This window comes from Vanellus vanellus (genome assembly GCF_965231255.1).
Source record: "Vanellus vanellus genome assembly, contig: HAP1_SCAFFOLD_45, whole genome shotgun sequence".
In the NCBI taxonomy this organism is placed as follows: Eukaryota; Metazoa; Chordata; class Aves; order Charadriiformes; family Charadriidae; genus Vanellus; species Vanellus vanellus.
Window position 1 is genome coordinate 1,325,295 of NW_028128545.1, and position 19,469 is coordinate 1,344,763.

Genomic DNA, 19,469 nt, shown 5'->3' on the forward strand with positions numbered 1-19,469 from the left:
TCTCTATGAACTGCTCGACTACAGCTTGCCATTCCCAACATGCCTCTTGGTCACCTTTGGCACCAAAGATGTCCCCAGGTGTCTGTGTCCGAACATCTTCCTCCTGCCCTCCCTCTCCATTACTTCACAAGGGAGCTGAGACCAGGAGCTCACATGCAGGAGCCGCTTTTGTGCCCTTGTGAAGTGAGGCCAGAGGAATGCCACCTGCTGGGGGTTTGTGGTGGGCATGGGATGGAGGTAACTCCTGTTGTAGCCCCAGGGACTACAAACTCAGGCTGAGAAGCCTCCATTGACTCAGCTGAATCTCTTTCCTCCAAACAGGAAAAGGACATTGCTCCCTGGAATTGTCTGAGTATTCTGTCTAATAAAAAAAGAAAAAAAGGTATTCTTAGTCCTCAACTTGTCTTTGATTGAGATTTGAAAATCCTGGACAGAAGTGTCTCTCCCCAGCTGAGGGAGGGAAAATAAGTGATGACTGCATCCTGTTTCCCAGCAGGTTCCCCTGGAGCCCCAGGGACACCTCCAGGGAGCCCAGAGGGGACAGAAAAGCTGCTGCCCTGGGCTGGTCCTGTGCTGCTGAGCTGGGCCGGGCTGCTGGGCTGGAGGGAGCTCCTGGCAAGCGGGCAACGCTGCAGAGAGACAGCTCTGCCCAGGAGCAGGGCTGGGGGCACTGCCTGCAGGCAGCGAGAGGAGACCTGCGAGGAGGAGAGAGCTTAAAGGCAGTTGGGAGTGGGGGGTGCTGAGAGCTCAATGGGGCAGGAATCTTCACCGCCCTCTGCGTGGTAAGTCTCTGGGTGCCGGGCAATGCATCTCCAGTTCCTGGAGGGATCTCCTCAAGCTGCTCCGTCTGACAGCTGCTGGGCTCTGTGTAGGAGGACTCTCTCAGTTTCTGTGCCGTAGAGGAGAAGGATGTGCTCCAGAGCAGGGCTTCCCTGCTGCCTGGTGAGAGGGACAGAGCCTGAGAGCTGCCTTCTGCCGGGGATGGCTGTGGAGGTGTGCGTAGGGGTGTGCAGGCAGGGGTGGGCAGGGCTGTCCTTGCCAGCAGGGTCCTTGCACCCTGGGGGCTGTGTGCCGGGGCAGGGACTCTGCCGCCTGCCAGGGTCAGCTCTCCGCCTGCCCAGGGAGCTCCCACGGCACTGTGGGGAGAAGCTGTGGGTGGAAGAGTGACCACCAGCAAGGCAGATGCCTTCTGCTGTGGAGAGGCACCTGTGTGGGTCAGGGCTGCTCCCGGATCCCCATCACCCCCACGACATTTGCAGAGGGTCACAGTATCACAGTATCACAGTATCACAGTATGCTAGGGATTGGAAGGGACCTCAAAAGATCATCTAGTCCAATCCCCCTGTCGGAGCAGGAACACCTAGATGAGGTTGCACAGGAAGGTGTCCAGGCGAGTTTTGAATGTCTCCAGAGAAGGAGACTCCACAACCTCCCTGGGCAGCCTGTTCCAGTGCTCTGTCACCCTCACTGAGAAGAAGTTTCTTCTCAAATTTAAGTGGAACCTCTTGTGTTCCAGCTTGAATCCATTACCCCTTGTCCTATCATTGGTTGCCACTGAGAAGAGCCTGGCTCCATCCTCATGACATTCCCCCTTTATATATTTATAAACGCTAATAAGATCACCCCTCAGTCTCCTCTTCTCCAAACTAAAGAGACCCAGCTCCCTCAGTCTTTCCTCATAAGGGAGATGCTCCACTCCCTTAATCATCTTAGTTGCCCTACGCTGGACTCTCTCCAGCAGCTCTCTGTCCTTCTTGAACTGAGGGGCCCAGAACTGGACACAATATTCCAGATGCGCTCTCACCAGGTCATAGTAGAGGGGAAGGAGGACCTCTCTCGATCTACTAACCATCCCCCTTCTAATACAGCCCAGGATGCCATTGGCCTTCTTGGCCACAAGGGCACAGTGCTGGCTCATGGTCATCCTGCTGTCCACCAGGACCCCCAGGTCCTTTTCGAGAAGGACATTGAGGCACCTTTCCCCTGAAAGGGAACAAGTCTGTGCTGTGAGGTTTCTCCTTTTGGCTGGCTGGGTGGGCAGTGCGAGGTGGGAATGGATTTCTCCCCATGGGAGCCTGCCCAGCCAGAGATGCCCCTGGGCAGCGCTGTGCTGCCAGGAGGGGTCTGCAGGGCAGAGATGAGCACACAGCGGGTGGGATGGGCTCTGGAGCACTGGCAGGAGGAGACCCAGGGGCAGAGAAGCAGCTCCAGGCAGGGGCAGCTCCTGGCAGCCCAGACATGGGCAGGGGGAGAGAGGGAGCTGCTGCCAGAAATGCGCGGGCAGGGGGATCCCAGCACCTCCCGCCATCCCCTGACCTTCAGATAACTGCTCTGCAGAAAGCCTCTGCTCTCCTCTCCCACCCACCCCACAGCCACAGGGTCCAGGGCATGAGCTACCTCCTTGGCAGCTGCACCTCCAGTCCAGGAGAAGTGTGTGTGTCCTACACAACAAACAGGCAAAAAACAAGTGCTGGGCAGTGACATTGGCTGTGAGGGGGAGAGCACAGCTGGGTGAGGAGAAGGCTTCACTGCACGCCCGTCTGCCTCCCTCTCCTCCCTTCATTTTTTCAGATCACAGATGCATTTCTCCTGTTTCCCCACCCATCTGTAGTACTCTGGATCTCGGGAGTTAGGGTGGGGGTGTGAGTCGGCTTCTCTTCCGCCTCTGATCCTGGGAGTCTTGCCCCAGAGGTGCCCTCGTGGAAAACAGGTGTTGAAGTAGTATCTTAGCCAGTCATGGAGAGTGTCATTAAGTTGGTGTGGTCGGGGAATGATCTGGGTCATTCCTCATTCAGCTGAGGGAGAGGGATTTCTCTGAGGAATGGCATGGGGTTTTCCTGAGAGAAGTCTCTCCCAGATTTCACTGCCTTTTCCTCCTTGGACAGGTCCCCATGCCAAGAGGCTGCAAATGTCCAACAGCAGCTCCATCACCCACTTCCTCCTCCTGGCATTCGCAGACACACGGGAGCTGCAGCTCTTGACCTTCTGGCTCTTCCTGGGCATCTACCTGGCTGCCCTCCTGGGAAACGGCCTCATCATCACCGCCATCGCCTGTGACCACCACCTCCACACCCCCATGTACTTCTTCCTCCTCAACCTCTCTTTTCTCGACCTGGGCTCCATCTCCACCACTGTACCTAAAGCCATGGCCAATTCCCTCTGGAACACCAGTGCTATTTCCTACCAGGGCTGTGCTGCACAGGTCTTTTTCTTTTTCTTTTTCATTTCAGCAGAGTTTTATCTTCTCACTGTCATGTCCTATGACCGCTACATTGCCATCTGCCATCCCTTGCACTACGGGACCCTCCTGGGCAGCAGAGCTTGTGTCCGCATGGCAGCAGCTGTCTGGGGTAGTGGGTTTCTCTATGCTGTGCTGCACACGGCCAATACATTTTCACTGCCCCTCTGCCAAGGCAATGCCCTGGACCAGTTCTTCTGTGAAATCCCCCTCATCCTAAAGCTCTCCTGCTCACATTCAGATTACCTCAGGGAAGCTGGGCTCCTTGTAGTTAGTGTCTTACTAGGATTCGGGTTTTTTGCTTTCATTCTCTTTTCCTATGTGCAGATCTTCAGGGCGGTGCTGAGGATCCCATTGGAGCAGGGACGGCACAAAGCCTTTTCCATGTGCCTCCCTCACCTGGCCGTGGTCTCCCTCTTTCTCAGCACAGGAATGTTTGCCCACCTGAAGCCCCCCTCCATCTCCTCTCCATCCCTGAACCTGTTCGTGTCATTTCTGTACTCGGTGGTGCCTCCAGCAGTGAACCCCCTCATCTACAGCATGAGGAACCAGGAGCTCAAGGATGCCGTATGGAAACTGGCTCAATGGACATTGCTTCACCAACCCTAACCTCTCTCCCCTTCTCTGCACTTTTTTCCGAGTTTATCTTCGGCTTGGTGCTCATTTTTTTTCCCTTCTGATAATCTTTCTTATAGATCATATTCTAGTCTTATACTACTTCTCCTCAGGCTTGATCATGTTGTGTCTGACACATGCACATTACTGAATTAGACGAGCAATGTCCAATAGCAGGTCTTCAATAAAAGGGCATCTCCTGGGTGCAGTGCCTGAAGGCTGGACTCTTCCTCCAGAGTTACGAGTCACTGCCAAAAAAATGTTGCACAAATTTCTCTTTTAAAGTGTCTGCTCTCTTTGCGTTCTTCCTCTGTTTGGGGTTAAGCACACGGTACCCTTGGGTTCTATTGTACCAAGAGTTCTGTTTTTACAGGCTCTCTGCTTGGTGTCCAATGGCAGAAGGTGCTGCATGAACTCCCAATTACCTCTGGCTGCGTCCTGTATGACAGGACTGATGGCATGTAGAGGTCTCTCTGGAAATGAAATTGGAGGGGTCAGGAGAGGATGGGCACTGGCCACTTGTCCTGAGCTGGGAGTGAATGGAGACTCAGAAGGTGATACACCCTCGAAGGTGAAGTCGCTCAAAAGTAAAGCACTCAATCGGGATACCCACAAACAAGTTCCATGGGAGTCAGTGGACACCCAGCAGGAAGAAGGAAGGGACACTGGTGAGATCATAGAATGGTTTTGGTGTGAAGGGACATTTAAGATCATCTAGCTGCAACCCTCTGCCATGGGCAGGGACACCTCCCAGTAGACCAGGTTTCTCAAAGCCTCATCCAGCCTGGTCTTGAACACTTCCAGGGATGGGGCATCCACAAGTTTCCTGTGCCTCACCGCCCTCAGAGTGAAAAAATTCTTCCTAATGTCTACATTAAGTCTCCCCTCTTCTAGTTTGAAGCCAATACACCTCATCCTATCCCCACATGCCCTTCTAAAAATTCCCTCTCCAGCTTTCTTGTAGGCCCCCTTCAGAGACTGGAAAGCTGCTATAATATGGGATATGAGATACGGGAGCTGCCTGCGGAAGCCCAGGGTACTTGTGCTCTTCTGCCAAGTTTGGCCGGTGGGGGCAGAAAAGAGGGCATATGCTGTCGGGATTGAGCATCATCTACAATACGAACGTAGATCCAGCTTTCCCAGGGTCTCCTTGTCCATAATGTGCTCCAGGCCACAACCATACTTCCGGCCTCTGCAGGACTCGCTCCAGTCTGCCAGAGTCTGTCTTGTGCTGGGGAGCCCCATACTGGGCACAGCAGAGCTGATGCCGTTCTGTGGAGGGTTATCTTTGACCAGCAGCCAGCCAGCCAACCAGCTTCTCACTTGCTCCCCCTCCTCAAAATGATACCAGGGGAAGAAGATGATGCTCTCCTCGATGTGACGTCTTCTACAAATCTTATGAATAAGCACTCTTGACTCCTCTGAGTCATTAAAAACACATTAACCACTGCAGGTTGTGGTATAGACCCCTGCAGGACGCTACAAGTTACATCCCTCCGTATTCTGTATGTATTTCCAAGCAGAACCTTGATCAACAAAGATGTTGAACAGCACTGGTCCCAGTACCAGCCCCTGAGGAACACCACTCGTAACTGGTCTCCACTTGGACATGGAGCTCTTGACCACAACTCTTTGAGTGTGACTTTGAGAAGTCATGGCAGTCTGGTGAGTTTCCTCCTGACTGGAAAGGGGGAAACATAACCCCTGTTTTCAAAAAGGGAAAAAAGGAAGACCCAGAGGTGAGGTGTATGGTCACAGACAGCAATGGCCGGTGTGTGGGACTGGTCTGGGACAATTTTCCTGGGGCAGGTTCTCCGGGGTGCCCAAGAAACATGGCACAGACCAGGCCTCTCTCTTTTGCACTCTTTCTGCCTTGCTTCCTTCACCATCTGCCAGCAGATCAAGGACTGGCTCCAAGTCTGGTGCTACCAGCAGGGCTTCGGGTTCTTCCACCATGGCCTGATTCACACAACACCAGGCCTGCTGGTAGCGGGTGGTAAAAGCCTGTCTCTCAGGGGGAAAAGGGTTCTAGGACTTGAGTCATCAGGGCTCATTGAGAGAGCTTTAAACTAGGTTGGAATGGGGATGGGCACGTAACTGGGCTCGCTAGAGAGGCGCTTGGGGGTAGGAGCTCAGCACTTGTGGGGCAGAGTGCTAGTATTTTTGAGGATCGGAAGGCCCACCACCCCTCAAGGGCAAAATCTACACACTTAATGGCCTCTCTGAAATGCTTATACACTAATGCACGCAGCATGACAAACAAAGAAGAATTAGAGATCTGTGTGTGGTCACAGGGCCATGATCTCATTGCAATTACTGAGACATGGTGGGATAGCTCATCTGATGGGAACACTGTCATGGAGGGCTATGTTCTCTGTAGGAAAGATAGGCCAGCGAGGCAAGATGGTGGGGTTGCTCTTTATGTGAGAGAGCAACTGGAATGCATCGAGCTGTCCCTGAGGTGGACGAAGAGCGAGTTGAGAGCTTGTGGGTAAGGATTAAGGGTCAGGGTAACAGGAGAGACACTGTTGCGGGTGTTTATTACAGGCCACCTGATCGGGATGGGGAAGATGATGAGGCCTTCTACAGACAGGTGAGAATCACCTCACAATCACAGGCTCAGGAGAAACGGCTGATATTCAATCATCACTTCCTCCAAACTCAGTATTGGTGCATCCCTAAGAAGTAGAAATCAGGAAAGGAAGCAGGAGACCCGCAATGCTGATCAGGGAGCTTCTGAAAAAGCGCGGGTGGAAGAAGGGAGTTTACAGTAGGTAGAAGAAGGGGCTGTTTGCTTGGGAAGAGTAAAAGAATGCTGTCAGGGTATGCAGGGGTGAAACAAGGAAAGCCAAGGCAACCTCTGAATTGAGCCTGGTGAGGGATGTAAACGTCAACAGGAAGGGTTTCCTAAAGTACATAGGAGGCAAAAGGAAAACTAGGGAAATTGTGGGCCCATCGTTGAGTGACAGAAGTGGTGACAGATGATGGAGAGAAGGTGGAGTTGCTGAATGCCTTCTTTGCTTCTTTCTTCACTTCTTGGGCCAGTCCTCGGGAGTCCCCAACTTTGCGTGTAACAGAGAAAGTCTGGATGAAGCAAGACTTCGCCTTGGTTGAAGAAGAAGTTAGAGAACAATTCAATACACTGGATACCCACAAGTCCATGGGGCCCGATGGAATGCACCTGTGAGTGCTGAGGGAGCTGGGGGAAGTCACTGCTGGGCTGCTCTGCATCATCTTTGATAGGTCCTGGAGAACAGGTGAGGTGCCTGAGGACTGGAGGAGGATGACCTGGGAAACTAGAGGATGGTCACCCTCACCTCCACCCCTGGAAAGATGATGGAATAGCTTGTTCGGGGTGTCATCTTCAAGCATCTGGAGGAAAGGAAGGTTATCAGAAGTAGTCAGCATGGATTCACCAAAGGGAATTCATGTTGGACTAATCTGATAGCCTTCTATGAAGGCGTGGGTGGATGGGGGGGGCAGTGGATGTTGTCTACCATGACTTCAGCAAGGCTATCGACACTGTCTCCCCCATCATCCTCACAGGCAAGCTTAGGAAGTGTGGGTTAGATGACAGTGAGGTGAATTGAACAGTGGCTGGCAGATAGAGCTCAGAGGGTTGTGGTTAGTGGTGCAGAGTCTGGTTGGAGGTCAGTAACAAGTGGTGTCCCTCAGGGGTCAGTACTGGGTCCAGTCCTGTTCAGTATATTCATCAATGACCTGGATGAAGGGACAGAGTGTACGATCAGCAAGTTTGCTGATGACACAGAGCTGGAAGGGGTGGCTGACACGCCAGAAGGCTGTGACCTGGACAGGCTGGAGAGTTGGGCAGAGAGGAACCTCATGAAGTTCAACAAGGCAAGTGTGGGGTACTGTACCTGGGGAGGAATAACCCCATGCACCAGTGCAGTTTACGGGTTCCCCTGCTTGAAAGACACTCTGCTGAGAGCAGAGTCCTGGTGGACAACAAGTTGACCATGATCCAACAACGTGCCTTTGTGGCAAAGAAGGCCAATGTTATCCTGGGGTATAATGTAATATAATATAATGGGGTGCATTCAAGAAAGACAGGGATCTACTGGAGAGAGTCCCGCAGAGGGCTACAGAGATGATCAGGGGACTGGAGCACCTCTCTTGTGAGTAAAGACTGAGAGAGCTGGGTCTGTTTAGCCTGCAGAAGAGAAGGCTGAGAGGGGGTCTCCTCAATTCCTCAATGCTTATCAATATCTAAAGTGTGGGTATCAAGACGATGGGGAAAGACTCCTTTTTGGTGATGCCCAGTGACAGGACAAAAGGCGAGGGGCATAGACTGGCACATGGGAAAGTCCATCTCAACATGAGGAAGAACTTATTTACTTTGATGGTGCCAGAGCACTAGAAGAGGCTCTGGAGTCTCCTTCTCCAGCAAAACTCAAAATCCACCTGGATGTGTTCAAGTCCAACCTGCTCTAGGTGACCCTGCTTTGGCAGGGTGTTGGACTAGATGATCTCCAAAGGTTCCATCCATTCTCTTCCATTCTATGATTCTGGGATCCTTTGATCTTCTATCATTTCATTTGGCCAAAAGGATTCCCCACCAGCGTCCAGGACAATGCCCCCAGATGCTGCCCTGTCTTTCACATTTGCTCTGTTAGAGCTTGCAGTTCCTGGCACATGTCCTGAACCACCTCTGGCACCTCAAATGTCACCCGGTGCTTGCATTGGACAAGCTCCTTCCTGGCCTCTGTCTCTGTTACTCACAGAGCAGCTCAGATAAGGAGCTCACACCGATTTTGGGCAGCTGAGCTGAGGCAAGAGGAATCCACCTCCTGTGGGTCTGTGGGGTGCTCTGGAGAAGCTGAATGTCCCTCCGGCCCCAGGAATACTGCTGAGAGCTGAGGTGCCTCCATTGACTTGGCTCCATCCCTGCCCTGCACCGGTGGAAATGTCACTGCCTCCGTGCCCTGCCTGGCAATGGGACAGCAATGGGGTTTTTCCAGAGGGGAACATGGACACCTCCTGTAGATCCGCACACCCTGGCAGAGCAATTCCCACTGCAGGAATCACTCTGTCCAGGGGTCAGAGAGGGACGGTCAGTGATGACTTCCTTCTGCTTAAACTCTGCTCCCCAGGAGAGACCCCGCTGCCTTTGAGGAGCTGTCAGCCCTGGAGGCGCAGGGACACCTTGAGGGATTTGGGCAAGGCGGGGAGGAGGCTTCATTGACTTAAACATAGGAATGTGCTGACATTTCAGCTGGCCAAAGGCATGACCAAACAGCCTCCAAAATGATGACCCCAGACGCTGCCATTTCCCTCTGAATTGCTCCATCAGTTACCTGCAAGTGCCTTGGAGCACCTCTGGCACAAGAAATGTCACCTGTGCTTTGCATGGCTACAGGAGGAACATGAAATTCCTGCCTTTCACTACCTGAGTGTGCTGTCTCCTAGTGGGACAAGAAGAGGGGATTCGTGGACCTAAGTCTGTCTCTGACAGGGGAAATGACACTGCTGGAAAGAAGTTTCTCTGTCCAGCTGTGGGAGAAAATATCAGTGCTGACTTCAGCTTGTTTCCCAGCAGGTTCCCCTGGAGCCCCAGGGACATCTCTGAGGGAGCCCAGAGGGGACAGAGACATTGACACCGTGTGCTGGTCCTCTGCTGCTGATCTGGGCCGGGCTGCTGGAACGGAGGGAGCTTCTGGCAAGCGGGCAGCGCTGCAGAGAGACAGCTCTGCCCAGGAGCAGCTCCTCTGCACAGCGCAGCAGGGCTGAGGGCACTGCCTGCAGGCAGCGATGGCAGAAGAGAGAAGAGAGAAAGAGTAAGGCAGTCTGGGGCGTCTTTCGTATAGCTGAGAGCTCCCTGGGAGAGACATCTTCACAGCCTTTCCCATGGTAAGTCTCTGGCTGTGGGGCAATGCAGATGAGTTCCTGGCAGTGTCTCCTGGACCTAGCACATGCCATGGCTGATAGGAGCTTTCAGGACGGCTTTTCTGGTGCCAAGCAGCAGGATGTGATTCAGAGCAGGGATGCCCTGCTGCACCGTCAGAGGGACAATGAAGGTCAGCTGCCTTCTCCCAGGGATGGCTCTGGGGTTTGAAGATAGGTGTGCAGGCAGGGGTGGGCAGAGCTGTCCTTGCCAGCAGGGTCCCTGCACCCCGGGGGCTGTGTGCCGGGGCAGGGACTCTGCTGCCTGCCAGGGTCAGCTCTTCACCTGCCCGGGGAGCTCCCACAGCGCTCTGGGGAGAAGCTCTGGATGGAAGGAGCAACTCCTTGCATGGCAAGGTTCTGCTTCTATGAGGGAGGACTGCGTGGGTCAGGGCTGCTCACAGCTCAAGGGCAGTGGCAGAGGACACTTTTCAAGAAGAACATCAAGGCAGGGGTACCTGAAAGGGAAGGATTTTGTGCTTTCAGTCTTCTGCTTTTCTGTTTCTGTGTGAGGAGTGAGACATGGAGATTCATCTCCCCATTCTTGAGAAGGCACTGAGTCTCCAAATTTGAGAGGTGAATAATTCTGGGATTAAGAAAAATCAGTGCTCTACAGCTTACAGACAGCACCCAGCATCACCTTTCCTGCCTTATCAGGGTAGGTCAGGTGTTCCTGTCAGAGCCTGTGCCCACAGGGATGCTCCTGGGCAGTCTTCTGCTGCCAGGAGGTGTCTGCAGGGCAGAGCTGAGCACACAGCATCTATGATGGGTTCTGTGTGCACTGCCGGGGAGGAGACGTGCTGCCAGAGAAAGAGCTCCCAGCAGGGACAGCTCCAGGCAGCAGAGCCCTGGGCAGGGAGAGAGGGAGCAGCTCTCATGTGCCCTAGGAGGGCGATCTGGGCACCTTCCTGCCATCTCCTGTAATGAGGGTGCCTTCTACTGAAAGCCCCCCAGTCTCCTCTCTGGCCCAGCAGAGCTTCCAACATCAAGGCTGTGGGGTTTCTGGCCAAGGTGCCTCCTCAGCAGCCACATACCAAGGAGGAGAAACTCATGAGCACTGTCTATAGGTCCCTTTCCTCCCTCAGCAGGAGCGTTTCTCCATCTTCCCCTCCTCTTCATGCTGCTCTTGTTCTTACCCTCGTACTCTACGGGGACAAGGGGGTTGAGGTGGGAGTTTATCTGGCATTCTCCTGATTGAAAATGATGACCAGCTTGTCTTCATGACACACGGATTAGCGATGAGGCAAACGGTGACTTTCGGAAGCTGCCACACCTTTTCCAGATGCCCACTGCTATTGAGCAGGGGTGACTGCTTGGTAGCCCATGGGCAGAAGCCTCCTCCTTGCTTCTTGTTTGTCCAGCACACAGCAGAGGTCGGAACTTGGGGAAGTCAAAAGTTCCTGAAAGGAAAGAGGAAGGTCATGTGTGTTTGGGAAGGACAGAGGAGAATGGGACACAGGGAATGTGACTAGTTTTGCTCAGAGCAGTTCTAACTTGTGAGTGTGGTTTACCTCCTTTAGCAGAACCTCATGTACAAACAGATCAGATGTCCAACAGCAGCTCCATCACCCACTTCGTCCTCCTGGCATTCGCAGACACACAGGAGCTGCAGCTCTTGACCTTCTGGCTCTTCCTGGGCATCTACCTGGCTGCCCTCCTGGGAAATGGCCTCATCATCACCGCCATCGCCTGCGACCACCACCTCCACACCCCCATGTACCTCTTCCTCCTCAACCTCTCTGTCCTGGACCTGGGCTCCATCTCCACCACTCTCCCCAAAGCCATGGCCAATTCCCTCTGGAACACCAGGGTCATTTCCTATGCAGGATGTGCTGCTCAAATCTTTCTGTTTCTCTTCTTCAATTCAGCAGAGGTTTTTCTTCTCACTGTCATGTCCTATGACCGCTATGTTGCCATCTGCCAACCCCTGCACTATGGGACACTCCTGGGAGGCAGAGCTTGTGTCCGCATGGCAGCAGGTGTCTGGGGCAGTGGGTTTCTCTATTCTCTCCTGCACACGGCCAATACATTTTCACTGCCCCTCTGCCAGGGCAATGCCCTGGACCAGTTCTTCTGTGAAATTCCCCACATCCTCAAGCTCTCCTGCACAGATGCTTACCTCAGGGAAGCTGGGCTTCTTGTGGTTAGTGCCTGTTTTGTATCTGGGTGTTTTGTTTTCATTGTGCTGTCCTATGTGCAGATCTTGAGGGTTGTGCTGAGGATCCCCTCGGAGCAGGGACGGCACAAAGCCTTTTCCACGTGCGTCCCTCACCTGGCTGTGGTCTCCCTCTTTCTCAGCACTGCCGTATTTGCCCACCTGAAGCCCCCCTCCATCTCCTCCCCATCCCTGGACCTGTTGGTGTCATTTCTGTACTCGGTGGTGCCTCCAGCAGTGAACCCCCTCATCTACAGCATGAGGAACCAGGAGCTCAAGGATGCCCTAAGGAAACTTATGACTGGTTTCTTTTCAGAAGCAGCAATTAAATTTTCAGTCTTCTTCTACAGATCACACATGATGTAACTCGTTACAGGTCCAGACTCTCTTGACTAGGTTTTTTCCTTTCTTTCTTTGTTTTTTATCTTTTCTTGGTTGTGTTAATGCTGTGAACAAAAGAGAAGAGTCACCCTGTATCATGTTTCTGTGTCAGCATCTGCCTGTCTTATGTGAGCCGGAGACTTTTTATAAAGAAAGACCTGCTCTCTCAGTGTGTTTAAACAAAATAAAAGACCCTGCCCCATCACGCTGATCTGATATCCTTTCTCCGAGATCTTCTCTGGAGCTGCAGGGGCAGCATCTGTGTGCTGAGGTGGAAGGGGAAGGAGCCACCTAAGCTGGGTCTGCCTCCCAGCCTGACCAGCATGGCCCTGGGCACCACAGCCCCTGGCTCTGCAGAGCTGCACCACCAGCTCGGGGGCTGTGGGAGACGTAGGGAGGGGGTGCAGGAATGGCTGGCCAGGCTAGCACAGATGAGTCCTCTCGGGAAGAGGCGCTGAGGGGAGATGGGCTGTCCCAAGAGCATAGCAGGGCAGACATGAACAGAGAAACCCTTTGCTGTGGTGGGGCATCTCAGGCCGCTGCCCTGTCCCTGGGGCAAAAGGACCTTCCTGAGGATGCCCTGGGCCAATTCTCTCACGCCACCCTGGGCAGGAAGGTTGTCAGCTGGGTCTGCAAGCTGCCTGGGGAGGAGATCTCCTCAGCATGCCAGCTGGGTGGACATTCTCACTGGCCTCCATGTGTTGCTGTGGGACCAGTCCCAATGGGTCTGCTCTGCTGGTCTGCGCTGTGGAGAGGGCAGGAGGTGGCCAGATTCAGGGAGGGTTTGGGCTGGCGGGGCTGGCAAGTGCCCCGGAGAGGAAATTGCCAGGGAAGTGCTGAAGTGTGGCAATGTGCAGGCTGGGGTCACACAGCAGTGTCCTGGCAAAGCCAGGCTCCTGCGAGAGACATGACGGACCAGCAGAGCAGCGTCTGGGCTGTGCCTGTGCCCACTGGACAACCCGGGGAAGTTGCCCCAAGGCCGCCATCATGCTCTTGCCAAGAAAACCTCCATTTCTAGCAATGGCCTTTCACCCCAGCTCGGAGAGGTTCTTTGTCCCTTCAGATAGAGGGACGCCGAATGAGGAGGTCAGAAGTCCACCTTTGCATTGTACAGATGAGTCCTAAGTATGCACAGTGTGTGCGTGTGGGTAGATAGACAAGGGTGAGCATAAATGCCATCAGCTATTCCTGGGGGTGCCGTGAAGGCGAGTGTGACAGATGAGGTCACTTCACTAGGAGAGTAACATCCGCTGGGGAAACACCTGGATGCAGCACTGGGATGTACTTCCTGGAACCGAGATCCCCATGTCCATTCCTCCAGAGGAGAGCAGAGGAGGACGACACACCGCAGGGCTGCGGTGCCTCCCAGATTCTGGGGGTGGTGGCAGGAGGTCAGAGAGACACTGTGACTGCTGCAGTGCACTGCCTCTGCATGGGCAAAGGAAGGACTCGTGTCTCTGATCAGCCGTGTGTGTATGAGGAGTGCCCGAGGCCAGCGGAGGTGTGGGCACCTGACAGAGCTCTGACATTTCTGTGTGTGACTGCAGGAACAAATCCCCACCGTCCCAGGGACGTTCATCTCTGCTGCCGTGGACAGGCTCACTGCAAGTGCTCCACTCTGCTACGTCACCCTGTCCTGTGATTGTGGATTGTTCCCTCAAAAGGGCCAAAGCAGTCAGAAAGTTTCTGGGGTCCACAGAAAGGGCAGACATCAAACCCATCTTCAAGAAGGGCAGAGGTGAGGATTGGGGTAATTACAAACTGATCAGCCTTCCTCAGTCCCTTGGAGGGTGATGGGGTCCGTCCTCCCGCATCCATCTCCAGGCAGTGGAAGGACAAGAAAGGCTTTGCTGGACCAGAATAGTTAGGAGAAACAAGGGCATGTTGTGTGCCTTGCCTTGTGCATGGCCTTTGACATCATCTCCTTATAGCTATATTGATGCTCTCTGGGCTGAAGCAGTGGATAGTGTGGTGGGTGGGAAGTTGGCTAGATGATCAGGCCAAAATGTCCAGAGTGGCACAAAGTGCTCCCAGAAGCCAGTCATAACCAGAATCCCTCAGTGATCAGCAGTTGGGTCAACACTGTTGAGTGCCCTTATTACTCGCCTGAACGATGAAGCCCCACCCAGAAAGAGGACATGGCTATGGGTTGGCATGTCCCTTCTGCCTGAGTATCTGAAGGGACAGCAGCAGGCATATGGCTTGCCTATGTCTACCCACAAAGCTGAAAGGGCAGCAGCAGCAGCCAGGTGGTTTAGAAGATCACCGTGAGGTCACCACTATCTGGTCAGGTGAAAGGCTTGATGTTGTAAGTCATTGATGAGTTAGGTTGCCTGCCTGGAGGGTGCTTTCTGAGATTTTTGAGCTTTCCTTGGAAGTGGGAAAATGCAGGAGAGAGAAAAAATGCTGTATAGTGCAGCTGGGAAAGTGGAGACTGGACAGGAGGAAGAAGCAAGGTCACATGAAAGGTAGAGCTGTGATGCAAGAGGTCACCCAGAGACAGTTGGTGATCAGCCCGTGCCTTTGTGTACCAAGAAACAGCCTGTTAGGGCACAGCGACATTAGTGAAGGTACAGAAATTCCCAGGGGAGAGCAAAGGGGGGGAAGCAAGATGGGTGTCTACAGCCTGGAGGAAAACTGGGGCAGGAGTGGGACAACCTGCACTGGAAATGGCCAAGGCTGCTGGCAAAGCTGGAAGGCACAAACAGAACCCAGGTCTTTGCCGTCTGGGTGATTGCATTTCTCTTGGCTACCAAGGGCCTCTCACTTTTTTGTTCTTCCACTTCTTCTTTGCTTATTAATCTAATTTTATTCTGAGTTATGAGTTTCCTGCTTGTACCTTTTCTTTCCTCTTTCATCGTCCCACTTGGTGGAAGTGAGTGCATGGCTGTGTGGTGTTGAACTGCCTACCGGGCTGATCCCCATCCATCCCTGGGTGTTCTCCTCCAGGATCTTCCCTCAAACCACAGAGGCCTGCAAGACCTTGCTGGGGAAGACTGAGGCAAAGAGGTCATGGACAATCTCAGCTCTCCCTACACCTGCTCTTGTGAAACTCAGCAGTGTCCACACAGTAGCTTTGTTGCTTCTTTACCTGTTCCTGCTGTAGTAAACACTCCTAGTGGTGCCCTTGAATTGCCTTTCGAGTTTAGACTGCGTTTCAATCCTTGCTGTGCTTGGAGGATGCTGTCCTTGAAGACCAGCTGTGGCACCAGAAAAGCTGTGACACGCCTCGAGGAATCCTTGTACCAAGTGTCTGAGAGCTCACCTATGCAAATGCTTTTCTTCAGAGCAGATACGGTACATTGACAAACAACAACTGAATGTCTTTCTGGCCCTGGGACTACAGACCCAGGATGAAATGCCCCAATTCACACAATGGAATCGCCCCCCCTTCCCCGGCTTGGAAATCTTACATCCTTCTCTTACACCCCCCTGGTGTCCTGTCCAATACTAGGAGAGGCGATTCTCACATCCAACTCTTTTTCCAATAAAAGGAATGCCGCGGGAGCTAAGTCTCCTCCAGCTGAGGGAGGGAACATCCGTGATTACTTCAGCAGGTCCCCTGGAGCCCCAGGGATGCCTGTGGGAGCCTGGAGGGAGAGAAGAAAGTGCCTCCTTGGGCAGGTCCTCTGCTGCTGAGCTGGGCCAGGCTCCCGGGAAGGAGGGAGCTCCTGGCAAGCGGGCAGCACTGCAGAGAGACAGCTCTGCCCAGGAGCAGCTCCTCTGCACAGCGCAGCAGGGCTGCTGCTTGGTCCTGAAGGCACCGAGGGGAGACAAGGGAGGCAGAGAGAGCGTAAATGCACTCTGGAGTAGGAGGACAGCTGACAACTCACTGGAGGAGAAATCTGCACAGCCCTTAACAGGGTAAGTCTCTGGGTGCAGGGCAATGCAACTGTGGTTCCTGGAAAGATCTTGGAAAGATGGTATAGCCCACAGCCTATGGGATCTCTCTCCAGTGTAGAGGAGACATGCTCCAGATCAGGGATCCCTTGCTGCACCATCAGAGGGACAGGGCAGTAGGATTGCCTTCTCCCAGCAATGTCTGGAGGGGTGTGAAGGTGGGTGTGCAGGCAGGGGTGGGGAGGGCTGTCCTTGCCAGCATGGTCCCTGTAACCTGGGGACGGGGGGGGCAGGGACTCTGCCGCCTGCCAGGATCAGCTCTCAGCCTGTCTGGGGAGCTCCCCACCATGCTGTGAGAAATATCTTTGGGTAGAAGGAGTGACCCCTGGCAAGGCAGGGCAGGGCAGGTTCCTACTGCTTTGAAGATGGTGCATTGAGGGTCAGGGCTGCTCACCGCTCCAGATCACCCCAAGGTCATTTGCAGAGGGTCCTTCTCAAGAAGGACATTAAGGCACCATTCAGCTGAAAAGGAAGGTGTCTGTGCTTGGAAATGCCCCCTCTTGGCTGGCTGGGTGGGCAGTGCTAGGTGGGAATGGATTTCTCCACTCCAGAGCTGGCACAGAGACCCCTTTTCTCGTTAGCACTTGTCTGAGCCTCTCCTGATCCCCCGCAGACCCAGAGATGCCCCTGGGCAGTGTCCTACTGCCAGGAGGGGTCTGCAGGGCAGAGCTGGACAGAGTGTGGGATGGGGTCTATGAGTAGTGACAGCGAGGAGACATCGGGGCAGAGAAACTGGTACCGACAGGGACAGCTCCAGGCAGCAGAGACATTGGCAGGGAGAGAGGGAACTGCTGCCAGAAATGCCCGGGCAAGGGGGGATCCCGACACCTCCCACCATCCCCTGCAGGGCAAACACCTTCCCTGGAGCCACCCCTGCTCTCCTCTCCCACCCAGCCCAGCCTCTGCCCTGACGGCCATGGGGCACCTGCCCAGCGGCCTCACCCTTGCAGAGGGGAAGTGACGCAATCCCCGACCACCTGTCCCTTTCTGCCGCCCTCAGCAGCAGCACTGGGGCATTTCTCCAGTTTTCCCTTCCTTTGTCTGCTCCCCTTCTTGTCAGCACTTGACTTGCTGGGATGAGGGCTGGGGCTAAGCTGCAGTTAAGAGACCAACTCTCTGGCTCCTGCTGTGATGATAAGTCCATACAGTCCCCTCATAATCAGTGGCTCAGGGCAAAACAAATGACCCAATTCTCCATTCCAGACACCCCACCCATTAGGACTTTCAACTCCTTCTCGGAGGGGCTCGTGCTAGGCTGCAGGCTGCTCTCCAGACGGGCACAGCATTCCCGTGGCATCTCTATGTTATCCAGCAGCCCCACGGAGGACACCCCTCAGTGCTCAGGTCATGGCAATGCTGCCGGGCGTCTTGGCGCAGGCAGCTGCAGGGAGTCCTCTGTGTCCCTGTCTGGGAGGGGAGGGCTGAGATCCTCCTCAGGTACGATGAGACAAGCTGAGGGCTTTGGAGAGGGGTACAGGGAAACTGCATTCCTCTGGTCCCAGCAGTGGCCAGTTCCTTCTCAGGGGAACAGCTGAGTCTATCATCATCCAGCTCCAAGAGGTGCCAGCACAGGAGCTGAGAGCAGGGCTGCTGGACAGACCGACTGCCCTCACCCCACATGGAGGGACAGCCCCTCAGCCTCTCAGGACCCACAAGGCTTCATAATGAGTGCGGCAGAAAGTCCAACAATTTCTGCCATAAAACACTCCTCGGGAGCATAGGGGAAACAAGAACAGTACAAACAAACCAAAATCCCCACAGCTGTGCTCTGCAGTCAGGTGAACTGGGAGCAACAATGCTGAAGAGCTCTTTGACATTACGAGAGGATTGAAACTGAGATTAAAACCATGTTCCTATTTGCCTATTTCTTCAGGGTATGACTGACCCCTCCAGAGCTCACTGCAGAGTTCTCTGCTCCCTGGGGCACCCTCAGCCACCACAAAGCAGAGCTCACAAGAGGGATGTGCCAAATGTCATCTTTACGAGGGAAAGGCAGTCTCTGAAGCTTCAGAGAGATACAGGGCAGTTTTTTTCTTAGAAAAGTCTTCACTCTCTTTGAACTGCCTTTTCTTTCTTGGACAGTGCCCAATGCTCAGAGGCAGCAAATGTCCAACAGCAGCTCCATCACCCACTTCCTCCTCCTGGCATTCGCAGACACACGGGAGCTGCAGCTCTTGACCTTCTGGCTCTTCCTGGGCATCTACCTGGCTGCCCTCCTGGGAAATGGCCTCATCATCACTGCCGTCGCCTGCGACCACCACCTCCACACACCCATGTACTTCTTCCTCCTCAACCTCTCCCTCCTCGACCTGGGCTCCATCTCCACCACTCTCCCCAAAGCCATGGCCAATTCCCTCTGGAACACCAGGGTCATTTCCTATACAGGATGTGCTGCTCAAATCTTTCTGTTTATCTTTTTAATTTCAGCAGAGGTTTTTCTTCTCACTTTCATGTCCTATGACCGCTACATTGCCATCTGCCATCCCCTGCACTACGGGACCCTCCTGGGAGGCAGAGCTTGTGTCCGCATGGCAGCAGCTGCCTGGGGCAGTGGGTTTCTCTATTCTCTCCTGCACACGGCCAATACATTTTCACTGCCCCTCTGCCAGGGCAATGCCCTGGACCAGTTCTTCTGTGAAATCCCCCACATCCTCAAGCTCTCCTGCACAGATGCTTACCTCAGGGAAGTTGGCCTTCTTGTGGTTAGTGTGTGTTTAGTCTTTGCGTGTTTTGTTTTCATTGTGCTGTCCTATGTGCAGATCTTCAGGGTTGTGCTGAGGATCCCCTCGGAGCAGGGACGACACAAAGCCTTTTCCACGTGCCTCCCTCACCTGGCCGTGGTCTCACTGTTTGTCAGCACTGGCATATTTGCCTACCTGAAGCCCCCCTCCATCTCCTCAAAATCCCTGGACCTGTTGGTGTCCTTTTTGTACTCGGTGGTGCCTCCAGCAGTGAACCCCCTCATCTACAGCATGAGGAACCAGGAGCTCAAGGATGCCCTAAGAAAACTTATGACTGGTTTCTTTTCAGAAGCAGCAATTAAATATCCAATTTCTTCTACAGATCACACATGATGTAACTCGTTACAGGCCCAGACTCTCTTGGCTAGGTTTTTGGTTTTTTTTTTTTTTTCCTTTCTTTCCTTTGGTTTTTAGCTTTTCTGCATTGTATTAATACTGTGAACAAAAGAGAAGAGTCACCCTGTATCCTGTTTCTGTGTCAGCATCTGACTGTCTTGTGTGAGCCAGAGACTTTTTATAAATAAGGAGTTGCTCTCTC

The 19,469-nt window shown here is 53.7% G+C and overlaps 3 protein-coding genes across 3 annotated transcripts; all 3 read left to right on the top strand.

Moving 5' to 3' along the window:
• Positions 1-2,908: 2,908 nt before the first annotated feature.
• Positions 2,909-3,847, top strand: LOC309684237 (olfactory receptor 14A16-like; the record flags this gene model as incomplete). Its single annotated transcript, XM_082500173.1, has 1 exon — positions 2,909-3,847. The coding sequence occupies one exon, from the start codon at positions 2,909-2,911 to the stop codon at positions 3,845-3,847; it is 939 nt and encodes a 312-aa protein (XP_082356299.1).
• A 7,453-nt stretch (positions 3,848-11,300) lies between these two features.
• Positions 11,301-12,275, top strand: LOC309684238 (olfactory receptor 14C36-like; the record flags this gene model as incomplete). The annotated part of the gene is made up of 1 exon (XM_082500174.1): positions 11,301-12,275. One exon carries the CDS (start codon positions 11,301-11,303, stop codon positions 12,273-12,275), a length of 975 nt encoding a protein of 324 aa, XP_082356300.1.
• Positions 12,276-18,295: 6,020 nt separating this feature from the next.
• Positions 18,296-19,264, top strand: LOC309684239 (olfactory receptor 14A16-like; the record flags this gene model as incomplete). Its single annotated transcript, XM_082500175.1, has 1 exon — positions 18,296-19,264. One exon carries the CDS (start codon positions 18,296-18,298, stop codon positions 19,262-19,264), a length of 969 nt encoding a protein of 322 aa, XP_082356301.1.
• Between the last annotated feature and the right edge of the window lie 205 nt (positions 19,265-19,469).